At 38.8% G+C, this 20685-nt stretch overlaps 1 protein-coding gene across 3 annotated transcripts in view; it reads right to left on the bottom strand.

Annotated features, from left to right (window-relative positions):
* dysf (dysferlin, limb girdle muscular dystrophy 2B (autosomal recessive)) overlaps positions 1-20685 on the bottom strand; it is a 130326-nt gene that overhangs the window by 62439 nt on the left and 47202 nt on the right. For all 3 annotated transcript variants that reach the window (XM_062994181.1, XM_062994180.1, XM_062994182.1), the window contains 9 exons: positions 18987-19129; positions 18104-18277; positions 11823-11910; positions 11660-11737; positions 5196-5377; positions 4841-4981; positions 3546-3575; positions 2523-2558; positions 2318-2359 (listed from right to left, as the gene is read on the bottom strand). In XM_062994181.1, coding sequence (XP_062850251.1) covers positions 2318-2359; positions 2523-2558; positions 3546-3575; positions 4841-4981; positions 5196-5377; positions 11660-11737; positions 11823-11910; positions 18104-18277; positions 18987-19129 — 914 coding nt within the window. The remainder of the gene's footprint in view (positions 1-2317; positions 2360-2522; positions 2559-3545; positions 3576-4840; positions 4982-5195; positions 5378-11659; positions 11738-11822; positions 11911-18103; positions 18278-18986; positions 19130-20685) is intronic.

Genomic DNA, 20685 nt, shown 5'->3' with positions numbered 1-20685 from the left:
AACTGGCATGTAAAGAAACACAGTTAAAAAATCTGCACATCAAAAGCATATAAGGGTGTGTTTTGTAAGACAATATGCAAATGTGTCTTCTTTGTAAGCATGTCCAACTTTTCTGTAACGTCATGAGAGTTTTTGGTCTGTCAATAAAGCTCTGTGAAGGTAATGCCAAAATATGAGAGAACAAAAATTGAAATTGAAGCAGATCAGAGACAATTCTTGATGATTTATATGCTTTATGATATGATTTATTTTTTGGCCCCTCCCTACTGAACTTTCCTCACATTGTGCTTTAACACTTCAAAGAACTCTAAATGTTAGGGTTACTCAACACACCCAAGACCAAATATTGTCTGTAATATTTCACGTTTACTGGACAGAACTGATTAACTAATATGTTAGACAAATTTAAATAAGAAACGGCATTTGTTACATTGTCACATTATTATTTTATCCCTGATTTATTAGCATGTTAGAGTGGCTAATGGTAAGCAATTTTAGTAATCAAGTAATCATGTAATCAAGCTGTGAAATGTCTAGACTAATTAAACGCAGTTATACACCGACTAGGCATAACATTATGACCACTGACAGGTGAAGTGAATAGCACTGATTATCTCTTCATCACGGCACCTGTTAGTGGGTGGGATATATTAGGCAGCAAGTGATATTTTATCCTCAAAGTTGATGTGTTAGAAGCAGAAGAAATGGAAAGTGTAAGGATTTGAGTGAGTTTGACAAGGGCCAAATTGTGATGGCTAGACGACTGGGTCAGAGCATCTCCAAAACTGCAGCTCTTGTGGGGTGTTCCCGGTCTGCAGTGGTCAGTATCTATCAAAAGTGGTCCAAGGAAGGAACAGTGGTAAACCAGCGACAGGGTCATGGGCAGCCAAGGCTCATTGATGAACGTGGGGAGCGAAGGCTGGCCCGTGTGGTCCGATCCAACAGACGGGCTACTGTAGCTCAAATTGCTGAAGAAGTTAATGTTGGTTCTGATAGAAAGGTGTCAGAATACACAGTGCATCGCAGTTTATTGCGTATGGGGGCAGCAAAAGGGGGACCAACACAATTTTAGGGAGGTGGTCATAATGTTATGCCTCATCAGTGTATGTTACAGTTGGTTAAGTAACTGCAAAGACTTTTTTAGACAGTAAGTTGGTGTTGAATATTTTTTCCTTTAATATTTTTTAGTTTGATCTGAAACTATTAGAGTAACAAATACATAAAGATAAAAGACATTTGAATAGTGGCAAATACTTTTTTAATCCCAGTGTATGCTGACAACTAGGCTGTTTTTCCTCCACTCAACCAGAGAACAATTGATTCAATTATGCCAAGTTCACACTACATGACTTTGAGCTGTCAGATTGCTGTACAGTTCACACTACACAACTAGATCTCTTGCAATCAGGAGTCTTTTAAGTCGTTGTGTACTTCACACTACACGACTGATCGGCGATAGGGGGTGCATCACACACTACACCATCTACCATCAGGAGGAATCGCAGATGAGTCTGTCTGGTCTCCCAAACTACGTTTTGTCACAAATACACACGCGAATAGTGACGAGGGGTTTAATGATACCGTGTCCAAAAATGCACATCAGCAAGAAGCGAGCTATCAAAGCTGTTTATGTGCTGATATGCAGCATAAAAGCAAGCAGATAAATGAATCCGAGTGGATTTGGCTACACGACCAGCAGGGATTGTCTGTTCTGTACTTAGTTGGAGGTTAATAAATAGTTTTTGCAATACAGCGTGGGTAATATAGTTTGGGGTGGACGATAAGATCACAAAATACTGTAAAGCTTGTATGTGCCAATGTATTCTGATAGAAATTATATTATGCCCCTGTCCCACGTTTTTACACTCCTCCCCCGGGTTTCCCCTCACCCCGTATCTTGCGTTCTCATTGGCTGTAATTCGACATAGCACTCGCTGCCACTTGCAACCTGCTCACAATGCCTTTCACAATACATGATTTTTACAGGTCCAGATATTTAACATGCTAGATATTTTTAAGTCGAGCTGTTAAACAGTTCACACTTAGCGATCTAGAACCGAGTTTCGATCCCCGAGCGAACGCCGAGTTGCTTCTGAGCTGCCACATCTAGCGGCGACCTGTAGGCGAGCGAAAATCAGGGCAAAAATCATGTAGTGTGAACTAGGCATAAGTTGTTCAGACTTTGTAATGATGGTACAGTATATAATTGTAGGGCTTGTTATCAGTTTGCGCCATACAATAAGTAAATTTGCTTGAGGTTTGTGGTGGTTGATAATGTCTCCAAAATATTCTGTGTATGTATGCGTAGGTTCTATACCCATTGCTGCAGACTCTCAGAGACGAGCACTGGAAATACAAGCTTGCAGACAAAGGAAAAAAAAGAGAAAAATCACATACAGACGAACAGGAAGACAATAAATCAATAAATACAAAGCAGTAATTGTTTTCAGAATGATTTATCAAGCAAGCAAGCAATTTTATTAAAGAACGATGGGCTTTACATATTGTACAGTATTCCTTACCTCATCCATGATGTGAGAATGTGGGAGTGTGTCTCCCTGGAAATAAAAAAAAAAAAGATACATTTTCTAGTAAAACAAATACAAATGAAATAGTGCTGTGCCAGCAATTAGTTTTCATGTAGGTGGGTTAGTGGGTGTGAATGGGCTCACATGGGTGGCCTAGCCTTGCTCTAAGCATGCACTCTAATTTAATTTCCCTCTGTACTAACTAGTGCCAGGTGGGCACGTCCAAGATGGGTAGGGCTTCTAGCACTTGCATTAATATGCTGGTATCATTTATTCAGTCATTCTAGTGCAATTCCACTGCTTTACACCAAACCAGCCCTGTTAAAAAGGTCCAGGATTAATACAGGGCCAGGTAAACTGCTCCAGATATGATGATGTTCTTACCACTTAATGACAACCCTATTGAATTACCTTGTCTTGCTTGCTTTGTAGAATAATTGATTGATTAGTTTTAGCGCCGTACCGACACACTGGGGTCATTTATACAGCGATACTCAAGTTGCTTCTTCACTTTGTGTCATTTAAAATGAATTATAAAAGATGTTTTAGATTTAAATATGTTAAAAAGTTAATTATTTTCCCTGGTGCTGTAGATTTAAGCACATTTCGTGTCTCGTTTTCATTAAAAAACCTTAGTCTTTCTGAGTTTAGTGTTTTGCAGTCTATCAGTATCTGTTTGATTGTTAGTCTCTCCTTACATCGATGGCAGGTTGGAGCATCTTCCCGGGTGAGGAGATGCTTGTGTGTTAGCTTAGAGTGTCCGATTCGGCATCTTGTGAGGATAGTTTGGTTTAGTCGACTGTCCATTCTAGTATAGGTTTGTCCTACTTTTGGCTCTATTTCGTACAGTTTGTTTTGTGGTTTAGTGTCCCATTCATTCTGCTTTGTAGAACACTAAGGGGTCTGTGTTTGGGTTTGGAGGGAGAGACTACTGTGTGTGTGTGTGTGTGTGTGTGTGTGTGTGTGTGTGTGTGTGTGTGTGTGTGTGTGTGGGCAGAAGTGAGAACTATTACTAACCTCTTCGCCAGGCATGTGATGTACCACAGGCTGTAAAAGATAGATCGAGAAAAAGATAGACAGATAAGCAGACAGTCAGACAAATAGAAAGCAGGACACAGACAGACCACACACTCTATAAGTCTCAGCTGAACACAATGACTTCATGGGACTATATTAAAATAGCCTGCGGCCACCGGGACTGGAGCCTGTTCACATGTGAACAAGTACAAAAGGCACGCAGCGTTCTCCCGGGACCCAGTCACCCTCCATACAGGCTAAAACATACGCTCAGATTTGCACACAATTCCCTAACGTAGCAGATGAGCACAAGGCAACTATTCAGTGCAAAACCACAGCCTTTTTTAAGATGAAGTATAAAGTTGTCCAGAACAAAAATAAAATACAAAACAATGTACACTTGAACATGTGCAGTATTTATGTTGTTAAAACATGATATTAGGCATGATTAACCAACTGTACTGATTATGGGCACATCATAGTCAATAATAATCAATTATAAGCCAACTCTTAAACAAGTAATTAAGCATTACTGTGTGTCAATACATGATCATTGCATAGTGGCTGCCTGTTGAGAGCTCTCAGCCTACTTAACACTACCGAAAAAGATCTGTTTAAGTTAGATTTACATTTAACAGATGGCAGTAATCAAACCTCGGATGACCTAGTCTAATTAAATCAAATTAAATTGTTTATTTACGTTAGCTAGTTTCTTGCGCAGAGTAAGCTCGTTTTAAATACATAAATTAATTAAATGATGTATTTATTTGGGTTGACTGTCTTATATTAAATTTTCTATAAAGATCTACAACAGTTTCACAAACACTTGTAATAGCAGTGTAAGCTTTTGTTCATTTTATTATTTTCTCAAGGAAAATCTGATACAAGACATTTAGAAATTTTCAGACTTTTAAATGTTAGTGTACATTCTATAGACATTTGGCAGATGTTTTTATTTAAAATAACTTGCAATTTATATTGGATACAATCCAAGCAACCTAGAGGTAAATCATTGTTTAAGGGCCCAATCAGTAGCATCTAAGCAGTGGCAGGACTTTCTGATCAACGGTCTAGTAAGACTAGATTAAGTCATTCTTAACCACTAAGCCATTTTGAGCCAATCACTGCCCTGTTATTATTTTTTGCCACTATAGACATGTACACTTTCAGAATTTCACTAAAACATCGAGCAGGTTTTGTCAACTGAAGGCACAAATGGGGTGCTAAAATGGTTCAAATAAACTGATAACAAATAACATAAAATTAAAATGAAATATGCATAGCCTAGCCTTTACCTTATCTCTGTGGATTAGCTCAAAGGCAGCAAGTAGTTCACCAGCTGGTTTTCCATTTTTCAGGATGGGGTACCAGGCGAGGCGAGGAGAGGAGATCACGGAGGGCTGGCATATGCTGCGCCCCATAAACTCATCTGCTCCCTACGAGATAAAAGTGAAAGTACACAGTCTTTAATGATGTTTTTTTTATATTTAACTGGACAGTGTAAAATGTGTTGTTAATGGAATTATCAATAAGCAGATTGTAAATATTTCATATTCTTCACCGAATTCTACACAAAATTGCTCCTATACCCAAACTGATATTCTGACACAACCATATGCATGCAAAAATCTAAACACACAAAAAACTCACATAAGTGTCCTGATCATACAGCTCCACCACAATGTTCGGAGGGTTCTTCTCTGTCACTTTGGGATCTCCAAATATTTCGATTTCAAAGAAGATTAGAGTTTGATCCCAGGTAGGATTAAGAGTGTTCCTTACTGTCACCGTCTTTTGGCTCTGGTGCAGGATAGATACAATAGCATAGGGATCTGCAAAAAAAACAAAAAACATAGCGGTCAAAAGGCACCAACCATCATATGGACCAGCACAATCCATTAAAGATAAGCTGTATCTTTATATCATGAAGTTAAATAAATTGCTTAAATTGTAATAAAACAAAGACTAAAAATTATAATCTTTACAAATGAACATTACATATTACTATAGACTATTAAAATGTGTGTACAACCTTTTCATTATTTAGTAATGTTTAAAACCTTTACACCAAATGTTAGAAATATATTTGTATGTAAGTAGTAACTGATACACAGATGTTTCACAAAAATAATATATATATAACAAATTTATGATTTCTTTGATTTGGCTTTAAGAAACATTTTTTTTCTATTTTATTTTTGCATTTTCTCCCATTTTCTCCCCAATTCAGCGTAGTCAATTTGTCTTCCACTGCTGGGGGATCCCTGATTGCAGTCTAGGTGGGTATATTGCTGCTCATGCCTTCTCCGACCCGCGCACAGCCCTTAGCGGAACCTTTTTTTACCTATGCACTCTGCACAGGCGCCTCTCTATCTGCCAATCAGGACCCCTAGATATGTGTAGTTGCTAACACACCACCGCTGAGATCCAGGTTCAAACCTTAGCCAATCATGTCTGTCTAGATGCCTGGCCACCGCTATGTCTGAGGAGGGAAGGAGGAATGGCCAAAGTCATGCTTTGAATCGGTGCTCTTTCCAGGGTATTCTTGCTTTGTGCCCAGTATTTCCCATTATAACAATGTGACCTGAATAAAAGCGGTTTATAGAAATGAAATGAAAATATCTAGTTAGTTCATGATGTTCTAAAATAAAATCTAATACTAAAGACTACAATTAATTAAAACAAAACGTTCTAAAAAAGCTTTGGCAAGGATAGCAAATTATATGGAATAAACAGTAAATTGAGTTTACAGTAGACTATTTTTGCAGTCACATAAAGACAGTTTTCAATTCACTTTTATAATTGTACGCCAGCTAACACTTTGGGTGTTAATTTAATAATAGTGATTTTGTTATGTGCTACACTAAAAGACAAATAAAATGGGAAGAAACAGTTGCCAGTGTAGCAGCGGTCTGCTTGCCATTAAATCTGAGAGTGATTTAGTAGTTAATGAAAGTCTTTTTTCCAAGCCCTCTAATCCATCTGAGAGCATAATAACTGTGGTGTTTTGGTCTTTGATAATATAATGAGGGAGATGATGTTTTAAATATCAAGCCAACTGCACTACTGATATTAACCAGAGATGTGCTGCAAGGAAACGGTGTCAACTTGTGTCAGTGTATAAAAACAAGTGCATGTATGTATATTAGTTTGCATTTAAACCTTTGGCACATTCTGCCTGTGAGACCCAAAAAAAACTGTATTAAAATGCCGATCAGCTTACTATTACAGTGCACATTAACCAGCCTTAATGGGACAGTTTTGCTTGGGAGGTCTACTTTTTCCCCAGCTTATGTCCCTCCATCACCCTAAAGTCAGTAAAGAATAAATACTTCTTACAGTGGATTTATGGAACTGAACTTTGTTGTGACAATGGCCACCTACGCATATGAGTCAACCCTGTATAACTGCACTGGCATGCACGGACAGCAAAGGAAGCACGGATGTTATGTATTTTACCATGTTTCGACACTAAAGTGTTTGGTTGTCCAAGTGTATAATTTAGGGAAAAATTGTGGCCACAGGCAGATCATAAATAAATGCACATTAGAGCTTGCCACAAAAAAGTATAATAGGGTATTAGGGACGGGCTTGCACAAAGGCCCTGATTTACCAAAATCTTAAATAATGAGGGCGGATTTACGTGAAATAAATGACTTTTTTTGGGGGAAAAAAACCCTGGCAAACACTACACTCGACTATTTGCTCTGAAGACAAACCTGGCGTCTCCAAGGCATCCAACTCTGTGGACAGAAAATTGCTAGAGAGTGATCAGCAATAAAAATGACTAGAGCAGATCTGATGAAAATCTATTTCTGCATGACACTTGACAGGAATCTACATTGCTCGGAAAACATCATAATTTAAGTTTCTAAAATGGTAATTACCATGTTTGGTGGTCTTGCTCTTGATGCATTAACTACAGCAATTGTGCAAATAGCACGTCAGATTAGAGTTGGTCCAGTCCTATTAATCTATACAAGCAAACAACTTTAACTGACACCCAGGCGTAATATCACTCTCAATATTACACTATATTTTGCACCCTTAATGCCTAGTTCACACTACACGATTTTTGCCCTGATTTTTGCTCGTCGACTGGTCGGTGCTAGATTTGCTGGCTCGGGAGCAACTCGCTATGTGTGAACTACTCAACAACAGTTTTACAGTATTTCTGACCTTTTCGTTCTCTACAAAACATAACACCAACATTGCAAAAATATTTATTAACCTCCAACTCACTTTAGAACAATCCCTGCTGTTCGTGTAGCCAAATCCACTCAGATTCATTTATTTTTCCTACTTGATCATACGCTGCACATCAGCACACAAACTTTGATTGCTCGCTACTTGTTGACGTGATTTTTGGACGTGGTATCATTAAACCTATCATAATTACTCTGCTGTATACTCCCAAGTGGAAAAAGGAAACCAACTGTCAATATACATAGAATAAATGTCTGTCCTAAAATCTAGTGTTTAATTTTCTAATCCTTTTTTTTTTTAAATAAATAAAATATATTAATTTAAAGCTAGAAGCGACTGGATCCAATTTGCGACAGAATTTAACTCATGTAATCATAACTGAATGTAATGCACTAGCAAATGTCACGGTCACGGCATCTAGCTTTGTCCACCCAGTTAATATAATCATTTTCCAGTAAGACCTCTGTAATGCAAGTAATAGTTTTGGCTGCTTCATATATTTTGTGCCACATCCTTCATTTTCTTTCATTCAACTCGTTTTTCAATCACTTAGAACAAGTGATTGCAGTCTGGCTCCAATTGATGCTTTTTTTCTCCCTAAACCCTTAAAGGAACTGTGGTGGGTCTGTCAAAGTCCGGTGTCTGACCCTAAAACTCTCTTGAAGATTCGTAGTCAAAGCATGGAGGCATTTGATTTATACTGGCTATATATTTTTAAAAGGATCTAACATGTTTTTTTTATCTAGGTCTGTGAACTTAAAATTAAGTTTTAACACAAGGCCTTTTCCATTATCTAATCAAAAATGAAGGAAAAACATATATGTTTAAAACCCACACCACTCTTTTGCACCCATTTTTCTCTCTGTTTTTAGCTACTGTGGTTTTTCCATGCAAAGAAGATTAATGCTGCACATCTGTATCGGGTGATAACCACGGACCATGAATAATGATTACAGTGCTTTAATTGCACAGCTCTCCTAGTGCTACATAGGTTATGTAACTTTTTTATTTTTATTTATAGATTTATGTATTTTTGTGGTAAATTTCTACCTTGAACACTGTAAGAAAGTTTTATGTAGGTCTAATGTAGAATTGCTTCCATTTACAACAGTACTTTATGTGCAACTAAAAAAGTTTACATACACATACACACCGATCAGCCATAACATTAAAACCACCTCCTTGTTTCTACAGTCACTGTCCATTTCATCAGCTCCACTTACCATATAGAAGCACTCTGTAGTTCTACAATTACTGACTGTAGTCCATCTGATTCTCTGCATACCTTTTTAGCCTGCTTTCACCCTGTTCTTCAATGGACAGGACCCCACAGGACCACTAGAGAGCAGGTATTATTTAGGTGTTGGATCATTCTCAGCACTGCAGTGACACTGACATGGTGGTGGTGTGTTAGTGTGTGTTGTGCTGGTATGAGTGGATCAGACACAGCAGTGCTGATGGAGTTTTTTAACACTTTACTGTCACTGCTGGACTGAGAATAGTCCACCAACCAAAAATATCCAGCCAACAGCGCCCTGTGGGCAGTGTCCTGTGACCACTGATGAAGGTCTAGAAGATGACCAACTCAAGCAGCAGCAATAGATGAGCGATCGTCTCTGACTTTACATCTACAAGGTGGACCAACTAGGTAGGAGCATCTAATAGAGTGGAGAGTGACTGAACATGGTATTTTAAAACTCCAGCAGCGCTGCTGAGTCTGATCCACTCATACCAGTACAACACCCACTAACACACCACCACCATGTCATTGTCACTGCAGTTCTGAGAATGATCCACCACCTAAATAATACCTGCTCTGTGGTGGTCCTGTGGGGGTTCTGACCATTGAAGAACAGGGTGAAAGCAGGCTAAAAAAAGGTATGTAGAGAAACAGATGTAGATGTAGAACTACAAAGTGCTTCGATATGGTAAGTGGAGCTGATAAAATGGACAGTGAGTGTAGAAACAAGGAGGTGGTTTTAATGTTATGGCTGAACAGTGTACACTGTTATTTTATTTATTTATGTAAAATGCAATAAAAACCTATGATTTGTTCATTCCCATTACACTTTTCCTAACAAAAGTATGAATAAATTACTTTTAAAAGTCATTGTTTGTATTTTGTAAATATAAAACCATTTTGAGTTAGTTTTCATTAGTATATAGGATAAGTCAGGAGAAATCTGTCTTTTTCTAGTGCGTTTAGTAACCACCGGTCTGTTAGAAACCACAGAGAAAAAGAAAAAAATATATACAAGTGCCATTAAATACAAAGACATTGTTCAGCACACAGGCTAAATAATTACAATGAAACAGTAGCCTGTATGCTTAACCACAACATCTGGATGCTTATTCATGCTTAGCAGACCAGAACTTTCCACCTGATCAATGTGGCCAGTATTTATATCAACGTCCGTATCTAGTGATCCAACCGCAATCATAATGCCAAACCCCCAATACCCCCCACCAGTGCTCTGGAATATATGTCACTATGGTATGAGGATAATCCTGATGTGGGTGCATTCACTGGCATGCAAGTAAAGACACACAAAGCCATACATGTTAGCTGTACTTTCTTTGGTTCTTATTTCCCAGAATACGAGGTATGGTATGACAAACTGCAACCCTAAAGAGATGTTTGATTCCCACTCTGCTAATAGTAATCTTATTTAACTCATAACTACGTGACCTCATAGAAGATTGTATCTATCTAATAAGAAACAAATTGTGAATGCTTTATTAAAAGTCATTATTAAGTCAAAGGGCGATTCAGCACAGATGTCAAACTGAAGCAAAAGGAAAACATTTAAGGGAAAAACATTTCTTCTATTAAGCAATACAATTCAAATGCTTCCAAATGTACCTGGGTAAATTAAAGTAACATTTGCCTTACTAATACAATGTCTTCTTCTGTTTCCACAGCTGTAAATCCACTAACTATCCATTAACTCTCCAGTATGGGCTTAGTTTGACCAAAACTGCTTTATTCCGGTCTTTGCCAAGCACCATATTTTACCCTCTCTGACGTAAACTCAGCCATAGTTACGCTACTATTAAAACTAAAAAGACTTTTCTTTTATGATTTCATTATTTATAAAAAAACTTCTATTACACCGAGCAATGCTGGCCTATTTTTTTATACACAGCGGATATATAAAACGTTATTCTGCCTCTATTACATACCACTCTCAATGTGCATCGTATTAGCCTTACCGGTGGTCCCCAAACTAGCCTGCATGAACATGTTTGGTAAGGAAATACGGTCCTTAGCATGCATTAACCTGGCATGAAATCCTGGCACGAGAATGTGTACAGCGGCAAATGTCTCAGGTCACATTCAGCTAAAGCCTGGATGCCTGGTGTGTACCTTGGAGTCACTGCAGGAGTGGCTTATATTTAAAAAATTAGCGTTAAGCCACTCTGGAGACCAGAAAAGAACTAGGATTTTTTTTGAAAGGTCAGGGTAAGAGTGAGGCACAACACAGTGTTCAGCAAACTAACACATGCTTATAATGAGTTAGAATTTGCAAAAGAATAGGCTTTCAAAAATCATTATGATTTAAATACAATTTTATCTGAAGTATTCTTTGTGTGAATGTAAATTTTTTAAAGCCTTTTATAGACAAGCTAATTGGCTTATTTATAGACACGTTTATTGGTTTTATTATAAAAAAAAGTTGTGCAATAAAAATGTTAAAAATAAAAAAAGTATTGTTGCTCAGTATGTTCACATTCAGGTACAAGTAAGACACTAGGAACTACACTTTTTGTAGTTAGCTTGCCCAGTATTTCAAGCTACTAACAGTGACAATGTACCACAAACAAGTTAAAGATTTTAAGGTTCAGTTAAACGTTCTAGCTAATAATTCAAAGTCTTGAAACACCACCAAGTTACTTTGATTACCTACCTGAGAAACTGTCTTTATCCATAGCCAGCAAGTCTCTAGCCTGGTACAGATAGCAGCGCAAATGGTAGCGTGTCCCACCTAAAATACACAAACGTAAGAATCAGTACTTTTCACATAAAGTGTATATTACATTTGATGACAATTGTAATAATTGCATACTTACTATCAAAGAAGCAGGAGATAGTAGGACGATTAACACCAAAGCTTGTTGTTACTGACTTGTCATCATTTTTGTCATCAGGAATGCTGCTCTGTTGATGTAGAAATAAGAAAAACATAAAACTAAAACACAAAGCTAAGAGCAGTGTGTTCTCTAAAAAGACATCAACAAAACATGATATTTTAAATTCTAAAGCAAGATGAAGCAGATATCTAACTATTCCAACCAACACTGCACTGGAGTATGTGTTAATAATCTGAATGGTGCCAGTGAGTAATAGGGCAGCACTTTATTTACCACAAACCAATGGAACTAAACGTTTGCCCATCACCAGCACGTGCTGGAATATCACATCATGTAGCCAAGAAATGTATTAAATAATATCTATTTATGTGTTTAATTCAAATGAAATTGGCCTCTATTGGTTTATATAAGAAAAAATGTAAGCTGTTTATTACCTGGATCAGTTTCTAAAATATGACATGACACAAAATATACAAAATACATTAAAGCAAACTGCATAAAACCAAAATAATTGTGAAGTTGGCTTGCACATCATAGTGGTCAAAAAAGTGTAGTCTATAGCATAAGGACACTATACAGTAGGCGTTTAATGTAACTTATACATCAGATACTAAACCAAGCTTCTGTACCACCCATGGCTTGTCAGAAACAGCCCTTATATGCCCTTGGTATATGGAGCCTTCATGTTACAAGAATCACAGTACTGGTGTAAAATAATACAGATGACTAAAGTGGGTAAAATGCAAACATGCAATAAAGAAAACAAGGCAGCGGTAACGTGAGGAATCAGCACACCCAATTCTAAACCACCAGTTAACCACCAGCGTGTGCCCAACCTCAGCTCATGCCAATCCAACAGAGCATGCCTGCTGGCTTAGAAGACTAAAACTCCAGTGTAATGCTGGCTGCAGATGCACTGTTATTATAACAATGATTATAATTTAAAGTCCAGCCTGAATGCACATAAAAATCCAATTTAAAATCCATTAAAAAGAGGAATTTAAATAAAGTAAGTAAACATACACTACAAAAAGTTGGCATATCTGTAGAATTCTCGAAATGTCTGCAACACACACATCACAAATAAATAAGGTGGCCAAAATAACACACAGAAAATAACAAATGAAATACAAAAACATCTGCAGACTGCAATGAAGAAAGTGACTAGAACAGGGATAGGGCAGCACTGACAGGCTGCTCTGGCTGTCTGAGACAACTCATTTTTAGGAAAAAAAGGACAGATAGGGAACTCTCAGATCCTTTCAGTTCTGGCAATCCCTGACCCCACAAACTGGTGCACCTCATGCATGGATTAAAAGACGGGGTCCAGGCGCCCAAATGGCGCAGCGGGACATTCGGCTAGCACACCTGCGCCGAGATTCTGAACTCCTCGTTCGAAACTCGGCATTGCAAAATGGCAAAGCTGGAGGACACATTCTGTCAAAATCATTTATCAGATGAGTCAAGACCCAAGTTACTTTAGATTGCATAAAGAAATGCTCGTTTTGAACTGATTGGCCATTCTCTTTTGAATTTTGGCACAAAGTGGTGAGCTTGCAAAAACTAAGCCCTTGGTGGATCCTCTTTTAATACCTAATCATGATTTTCTTGATTACTAATTCACCTGCTTATTGAGGAATGTTTCAAAATTGTATATCTTGAGTATTCTATAATCTTTCCACTTTTATTTTACCCTGTCCCAACTTTTTTTTACAGGCATAAATATTTGCTTGTTTTTAAATTTTTCTTTGCACTACTGTCACTAATACAATAGTTTGAGTAAATTAACAAACCACAGATTTCTATGGGTACAAACATGATTCCTGAACAAAATCTAATAATTAGTTCCCAATTTATACTGCATTTCTTACTGCTGGACCTTGGAAGCAGCCAGATGATCCCCCAACCCACAGCTGGTAGCACTAACAAAGCATTTCAGTAAGCAACCTGACTCCATCCAGCATGATGTCGAGCTCTGATCCAGCCAAGCCCACATCATAGCTCACGCCAAATCTGTCTGGAATAGATGTGACACAATAACCCCGGCAGACCAGGGGTATGAGAAACCAGTGAACACAATGTACTGTGCAGACTTTTTCCGTTACACACATGCACACATCCGTCTTTATTTTGTGGTAATTGGGCTCCCACAATGCCCTTATTTTACCAGGTTGATGTCCTTTTACTTTTCCCAAATCAAGTCTTGCCACTCACCCTGTTTAATTACAGTTAAGGTGGCACAACACTGTTTCTGCTCTCATACACACAGACATGTATGATATTTTTATAGTTGTCTATCTTCACAAGTGCCTATTTTTATGGTTACATTGGTAACATGTCCCCAACACTTATTTAAACACACCATTTTGTATGTCTAAACTAGTACATAGTCTGTTAAAATTTATTTATTTTAGACAGTGTTGGTGATTAATTTAGCATTTTTTTTCTGTAACCATATAGGTTTCCTCAAGGTACCAAGAAAAGCATGCTGTTGAATTAGTTAATCATGTTTTTTTCTCAAGGTTCAGGTGACTCTGTGATGTTTCGGTATGAACAAGTGCTCTGTAGATGCTATTGCTTTGTCAAATACACCTTAACATTGATTGGAATAAACCTTTAATAATAAACAGATAAATAACAGTAAGCCTGCCATAGCAATACCCCATTAAAATCACCCTCAGTCTTGGATTTGCCCCATTTCTCTGTTCATTCTGGCGATCTTCGCCTGACACATGAAGCCCTCACTGGCCAAGGAGGGCTGCAACCTAACCCGTACCATGTCTGACACATGTGGCAGCTGCATCTTTGCCCAACTCCTTACAGGCAGTAACTAGAGAAATAGTTCAAACAACTGTCCAATATGTGTGGTTTTCCTCTAACCTCCCAAAAATGTCCAGAAGTCGATTTGGATGTTCTTGAGAATAATTCATTGATGTTAAAAGTAGAAAAATAAACATTAATTAATATTTAATTTAAGGGTAATAAGTGTACATATACAGAGGGGCCAGTGGTGCAAGCTCACATTGTGCTAGATTTCACACTAGAGGACAGTATAACATGGAAGAGTCCAACTAAAAACTAGGGAGGAAGTTTGGAGAGCAAGCCTGGCCCACACCTACTTGGACCTCGGCTCTCAATCGCTATGTGTGAACTACTCAAAAGCTTGCCGAATGCTCGGCAACTGAGGAGAGATATCTAGCATGTTGAATATCTGGATCAGTCAGTTGCGACTGGCAATGGGTGTGGTGAGGGGGATAATATAGTTTCTATCAGAATACATCGGCACACACACAAGCTTTACAATATTTGTGAACTTATCATCCACGCCAAAGCATAATACCAACACTGCATTACAAAAAAATATTTATTAACCTGCAACTCGCTACAGAACAAAACAATCCCTGCTGGTCGTGTTGCCAAATCCACTCGGATTCATTTATTTTTCTCTTTGATTTTACACTGCACATCGTGACAAAATGTAGTTTGGGAGACCAGAGAAGCTCGCCTGCGATTCCAATTGGTGATAGATCGTGTAGTGTGAAACCCCCTATCGTCGATCAGTCGTGTAGTGTGAAAGCCACACCCACTTGAAAGACAATTACAAGATTACAAGAGATCCAGTCGTGTAGTGTGAACTGTACAGCAAGCTGACCACTTGGAAAGTCGTGTAGTGTGAACTTGGCATTATGCTTTGCTGGGGTAGCCTTAGTTTGTGAGAGGGGTAGACTAGTTGGGCTAGGTTGAATTTTTTTTTTTGCTTTTGTTCTGTCCAATATCTCCTCAGTAAAATGAAATTAAATCTTGACTACATTCTTCTGATCAGGCACTATGTTACACTATTGACATGGTCAGTCTCAGTAGTGGAAAATACTAGGACATTCTGACAGTTGTGTCTTTAAAGATTCAACTTTTTACTCTAATTGTTGTTGATTATCTGATTTATAAAGAAAAACATTGTATTAAATTCGAGGAAAATGCAAAATATGTGCATGTTTACTAGTGGTTTCTGACTTTTGGCCTTCATTGTTGGACTACTGCAACTCCCTCCTGGCAGGAGCTCCCATGTCCACTATTAAACCCTTGCAGCTCATTAAAAATGCAGCTGCCTGTCTGGTTTTTAACCAGCCCAAACACTGCCACATCACCCCACTGCTGCATTCTCTTCACTGGCTTCCTGTAGCTGCCCACATTCAGTTTAAAACACTGATGCTCACCTACAAAGCCAAAAATGGACTAGCCCCAAGCTACCTTCGAGGCGTAATCAAACCCCGCTCTGTACCACGCAACCTCCGAGCCACCAGTCTCACTCGACTTGATCCTCCACCCAGGACTAAAGGAAGACAAGCATCAAGGCTCTTCTCTGTTCTAGCACCCAAGTGGTGGAATGAACTTCCTCTGTCTGTCCGAACATCTGAGTCTCTTGCTGTCTTTAAAAAACTATTAAAAACCCACCTTTTTACTAAACACTTAAGCTGACTTGTACCTATTTACTAAAAAAAATTTTCCATTTCCAAAAAAAAATAAAATAAAATAAAAAAAACACTTAACAGGTTTCAGCAGGTTTGTGTTCTTTTACTGTTGTTTACTAAAACTTGAGAAATGAAATGTTTACTATGGAAGCACTTCTGTAAGTCGCTCTGGATAAGAGCGTCCGCTAAATGCAGAAAATGTAAAATGTAAATGTAAATTGTAAATGGAGAATACAACCGCAAATTACAAATATTACCAGCTAATTAATGTTCTGTTACCTTTACCTTTTAATGAAGTTATTACTGTTTTTATCAGAAATACTTTTAGAAAATTGTTTGCTAATTAATTAATAATAAAATGATGACATGCTTCATTGTGTCAGTAGTTTGAATGCTGTATCACTTACAGTGGGGGAAATAAGTATTTGATCCCCTGCTGATTTTGTAAGTTTACCCCCTTACAAAGACTTGAACAGTCTATAATTTTTATGGAAGGTTTATTTTAACAGAGAGAGACAGAATATCAACAAAAAATCCAGAAAAAAAACATTAAATAAAAGTTATAAATTAATTTGTATTTAATTAAGGGAAATAAGTATTTGATCCCCTACCAACCAGCAAGAATTCTGACCCCCACAGACCGGTTATGTGCCCATGAGGCACACAAATTAGTCCTGTCCCTGTATAAAAGACTCCTGTCACAGAATCAGTTTCTTCCGTTCAAATCTCTCGACCACCATGGGCAAGACCAAAGAGCTATCAAAGGACGTCAGGGACAAGATTGTAGACATGCACAAGGCTGGAATGGGCTACAAGACCATCAGCAAGAAGCTTGGTGAGAAAGAGACCACTGTTGGTGCGATCATTCGAAAATCGAAGAAATACAAGATCACAGTCAATCCCCCACTGTATATACAATTTATAAAGCACTTTATTTTTTGGCTATTTTAAATTTACTTGTGTTTAAAGCCATTCTGGTACATCCTATACTAAGGGTGGCAGGGTGGGTAGCACTGTCACCTCACAGCAAGAAGGTCCTGGGTTCAATTTCCAGGTGGAGCGGTCAAAGTCCTTTTTGTGTGGAGTTTGCATGTTCTCCTGTGTCTGTGTGGGTTTCCTCCAGGATCTCCGGTTTTCTCCCACAGTCCAAAGACACGCAAGTGAGGTGAGTTGGAGATACAAAATAGTCCATGACTGTGTTTGACATTAAAAGACTTGCTTCCACTAGCACACCACCGGTCGGCTGGACGCCATCTAGCGGGCATAATTGGCAGTGCCTGGAGCAGACACGGTTCTGCTAGGGCGGGATGACCGGACTATGCGGGTGGGGTCTTCAAACGCTTTGTAAGGACCCTGATTGGCAGATAGAGAGGCGCCTGTGTAGAATGCATGGGTGAAAAAGGGTTCCGCTAAGGGCTGCATGTGGGTCGGAGGAGGCGTGAGCAGCAATATACCCACCTCGACTGTAATCAGGGATCCCCCAGCAGCGGAAGACAAATTGACTATGCTAAATTGGGAGAAAATGGTAGAAAATAGGATAGAGGCCATCACACAGGTCATCTCCAGAATAAATTAAGTCTGGATAGTAGGTGATTACATCCTCTGCATATACATGTGTCCCTGCTATTCACCTATCAAACAAGTGTAATATTTTACAGCTCTACCTCATCCATGTGGACACTTTTTAGGGAACACATCATTATCTTTGACTGTACTTATTCAGTTTAATATCTTTCAGACTATACCATGCCTGTTGGCCCTTCTATTACAACCTTGTAAACTGTAAATTACCAGTGAGCACTCCAGGGCAAAGATGGCAGCAGGTCCAGTCTTTTCCAGAGGCTCCATGCGGCAACGCCAACGTCGACGCCTGAATGAATCGGTCTTCTTCTGCTTAAGGTGGAACTTCCATCCGAACAGAGAGGCATACTCCCAACCCTCCCTCTCAGACTCATCTGGACGCTGCTGTTGGAGGTCAAAAACACACACAGTCAGGAGTGTTAAATCAAACGAGCTAGGAAAAAGAAATTATGTAGATGTGTGTTCTCAGAGCACCACCATGAGGAGAAATTTAGTATGAGGGGTAATCTATTCTACACCATTTACATTTTCTTTCCTTCGTTCACTTTCTTTTACTGTCTTAAAGTGGTTTGCACTGTACTTCTTATATCTATTAGCTTTTTTGTCTCACTGAAAATTAAAAACACTGAGTTATCTATGGGTCTTTATCAAATAGAGTCATTTTCTTTGTCCTTCCCATGCACACATCACACACGATCCTGCACAGATGATGAACATTAGAAATATTTGTGGTAAGACGCTAAATTTGGATGAGCCATGGATTTCTTGCCAAAAAGGAATAAGACTCATAGATTAGAGACATGGGATCAATTTCAGATTAGTGTCAGATGCAGTGATTGATTAGGTCTCCTCTCAACCCCCATTCACAACCCAGATGAACCCTACTTTCATCTGCCAAATACTCTGCAGAGCTCCACTCACTGTCTCACCACACAGACATTTCCCAGGATCCCCCCCTTCAAACTCAAGACAGCAATATGGAGCATCAAGCAGACTATAAAGTGTAGCATAGATATATTTATCTGGTTTCCAATACAAAGAAAAAAAGATTAAAACCATATGACCAGGATTGATGGAGTTAGAGAAGTTATACCTTTCTTAGAGCCTCCATTTTCTGCAGGTCTCTCCGGCGAAGGCGGATCCAGCGACGCCTGCAATTGGTGTGGTACATTTTCTCAGATGGCACCCAAGACTTGGGCCGACGGTCAGGAGGGATGGTAATGCCATACTCCCACCCTAAAGGTTATAGTAATAAAGAATTTGGTTTATTGAGCCTCATCACCTATAACCATCACTGTTTATGTTTGCACACTGTACACATATTTCATAGGATTATAGAGTACAGAGGTGTCTTGACAAAGCTGCAAGGAAAACCCAAACTGTCACCTCATGCCAAGGTTTGTAATGAATAAGAAGTTACTGAAACATGGGTTAAACTGCCCAGTCAAGCAAGCTAACATGGACAGTGTTTGCAGGCTGCCATGCAGGGGGCTTAAAGCTAAACCTCAAATAAAAAAGCAGGGGCAGGACTTCTTCCTTACATGGCACTGTAAGTCAAACAGTGCCACACATTCTCCAGCAGATTCCAGATAATGTGAGTTTCCCTACCTACACCACTGTTCTGTGTATTTTTTAATGGTTAGCTAGCTAATAGTCACAAAACTCACCAGCTTTTGTTAATCATAAACACTAACTAGGAATTAAAGGGACGGTTTACAAGAGAAAACAATATTATATTATTTTTACACAACAAATTATTAATAAAATCACATTTTAAAAGACAGTAGGTCAGACACAAATAAAAAGAGAAAACAGTGATTTGTTCAATGTATTTTCCAGAACTTTTACTTCTGGGAAAGTTGGTAATAAACATATGATACTACATACTTATATGTTAAAAAATTATATATTAGGCCCCACAATGGATCAGCATCTGGGGTGTGTTTCTGCATTGCACCCACATATGTATATATATATATATACAGTATATATACAGTGTATCACAAAAGTAAGTACACCCCTCACATTTCTGCAAATATTTCATTATATCTTTTCATGAGACAACACTATAGACATGAAACTTGGATATGACTTAGAGTAGTCAGTGTACAGCTTGTATAGCAGTGTAGATTTCCTGTCTTCTGAAAATAACTCAACACACAGCCATTAATGTCTAAATAGCTGGCAACATAAGTGAGTACACCCCACAGTGAACATGTCCAAATTGTGCCCAAATGTGTCGTTGTCCCTCCCTGGTGTCATGTGTCAAGGTCCCAGGTGTAAATGGGGAGCAGGGCTGTTAAATTTGGTGTTTTGGGTACAATTCTCTCATACTGGCCACTGGATATTCAACATGGCACCTCATGGCAAAGAACTCTCTGAGGATGTGAGAAATAGAATTGTTGCTCTCCACAAAGATGGCCTGGGCTATAAGAAGATTGCTAACACCCTGAAACTGAGCTACAGCATGGTGGCCAAGGTCATACAGCGGTTTTCCAGGACAGGTTCCACTCGGAACAGGCTTCGCCAGGGTCGACCAAAGAAGTTGAGTCCACGTGTTCGGCGTCATATCCAGAGGTTGGCTTTAAAAAATAGACACATGAGTGCTGCCAGCATTGCTGCAGAGGTTGAAGACATGGGAGGTCAGCCTGTCAGTGCTCAGACCATACGCCGCACACTGCATCAACTCGGTCTGCATGGTCGTCATCCCAGAAGGAAGCTGACGCACAAGAAAGCCCGCAAACAGTTTGCTGAAAACAAGCAGTCCAAGAACATGGATTACTGGAATGCCC

The sequence above is a fragment of the Trichomycterus rosablanca genome, chromosome 4 (assembly GCF_030014385.1).
Source record: "Trichomycterus rosablanca isolate fTriRos1 chromosome 4, fTriRos1.hap1, whole genome shotgun sequence".
In the NCBI taxonomy this organism is placed as follows: Eukaryota; Metazoa; Chordata; class Actinopteri; order Siluriformes; family Trichomycteridae; genus Trichomycterus; species Trichomycterus rosablanca.
The sequence above is the reverse complement of the archived record's forward strand: the minus strand, read 5'-3'. Positions and strand labels throughout refer to the sequence as shown.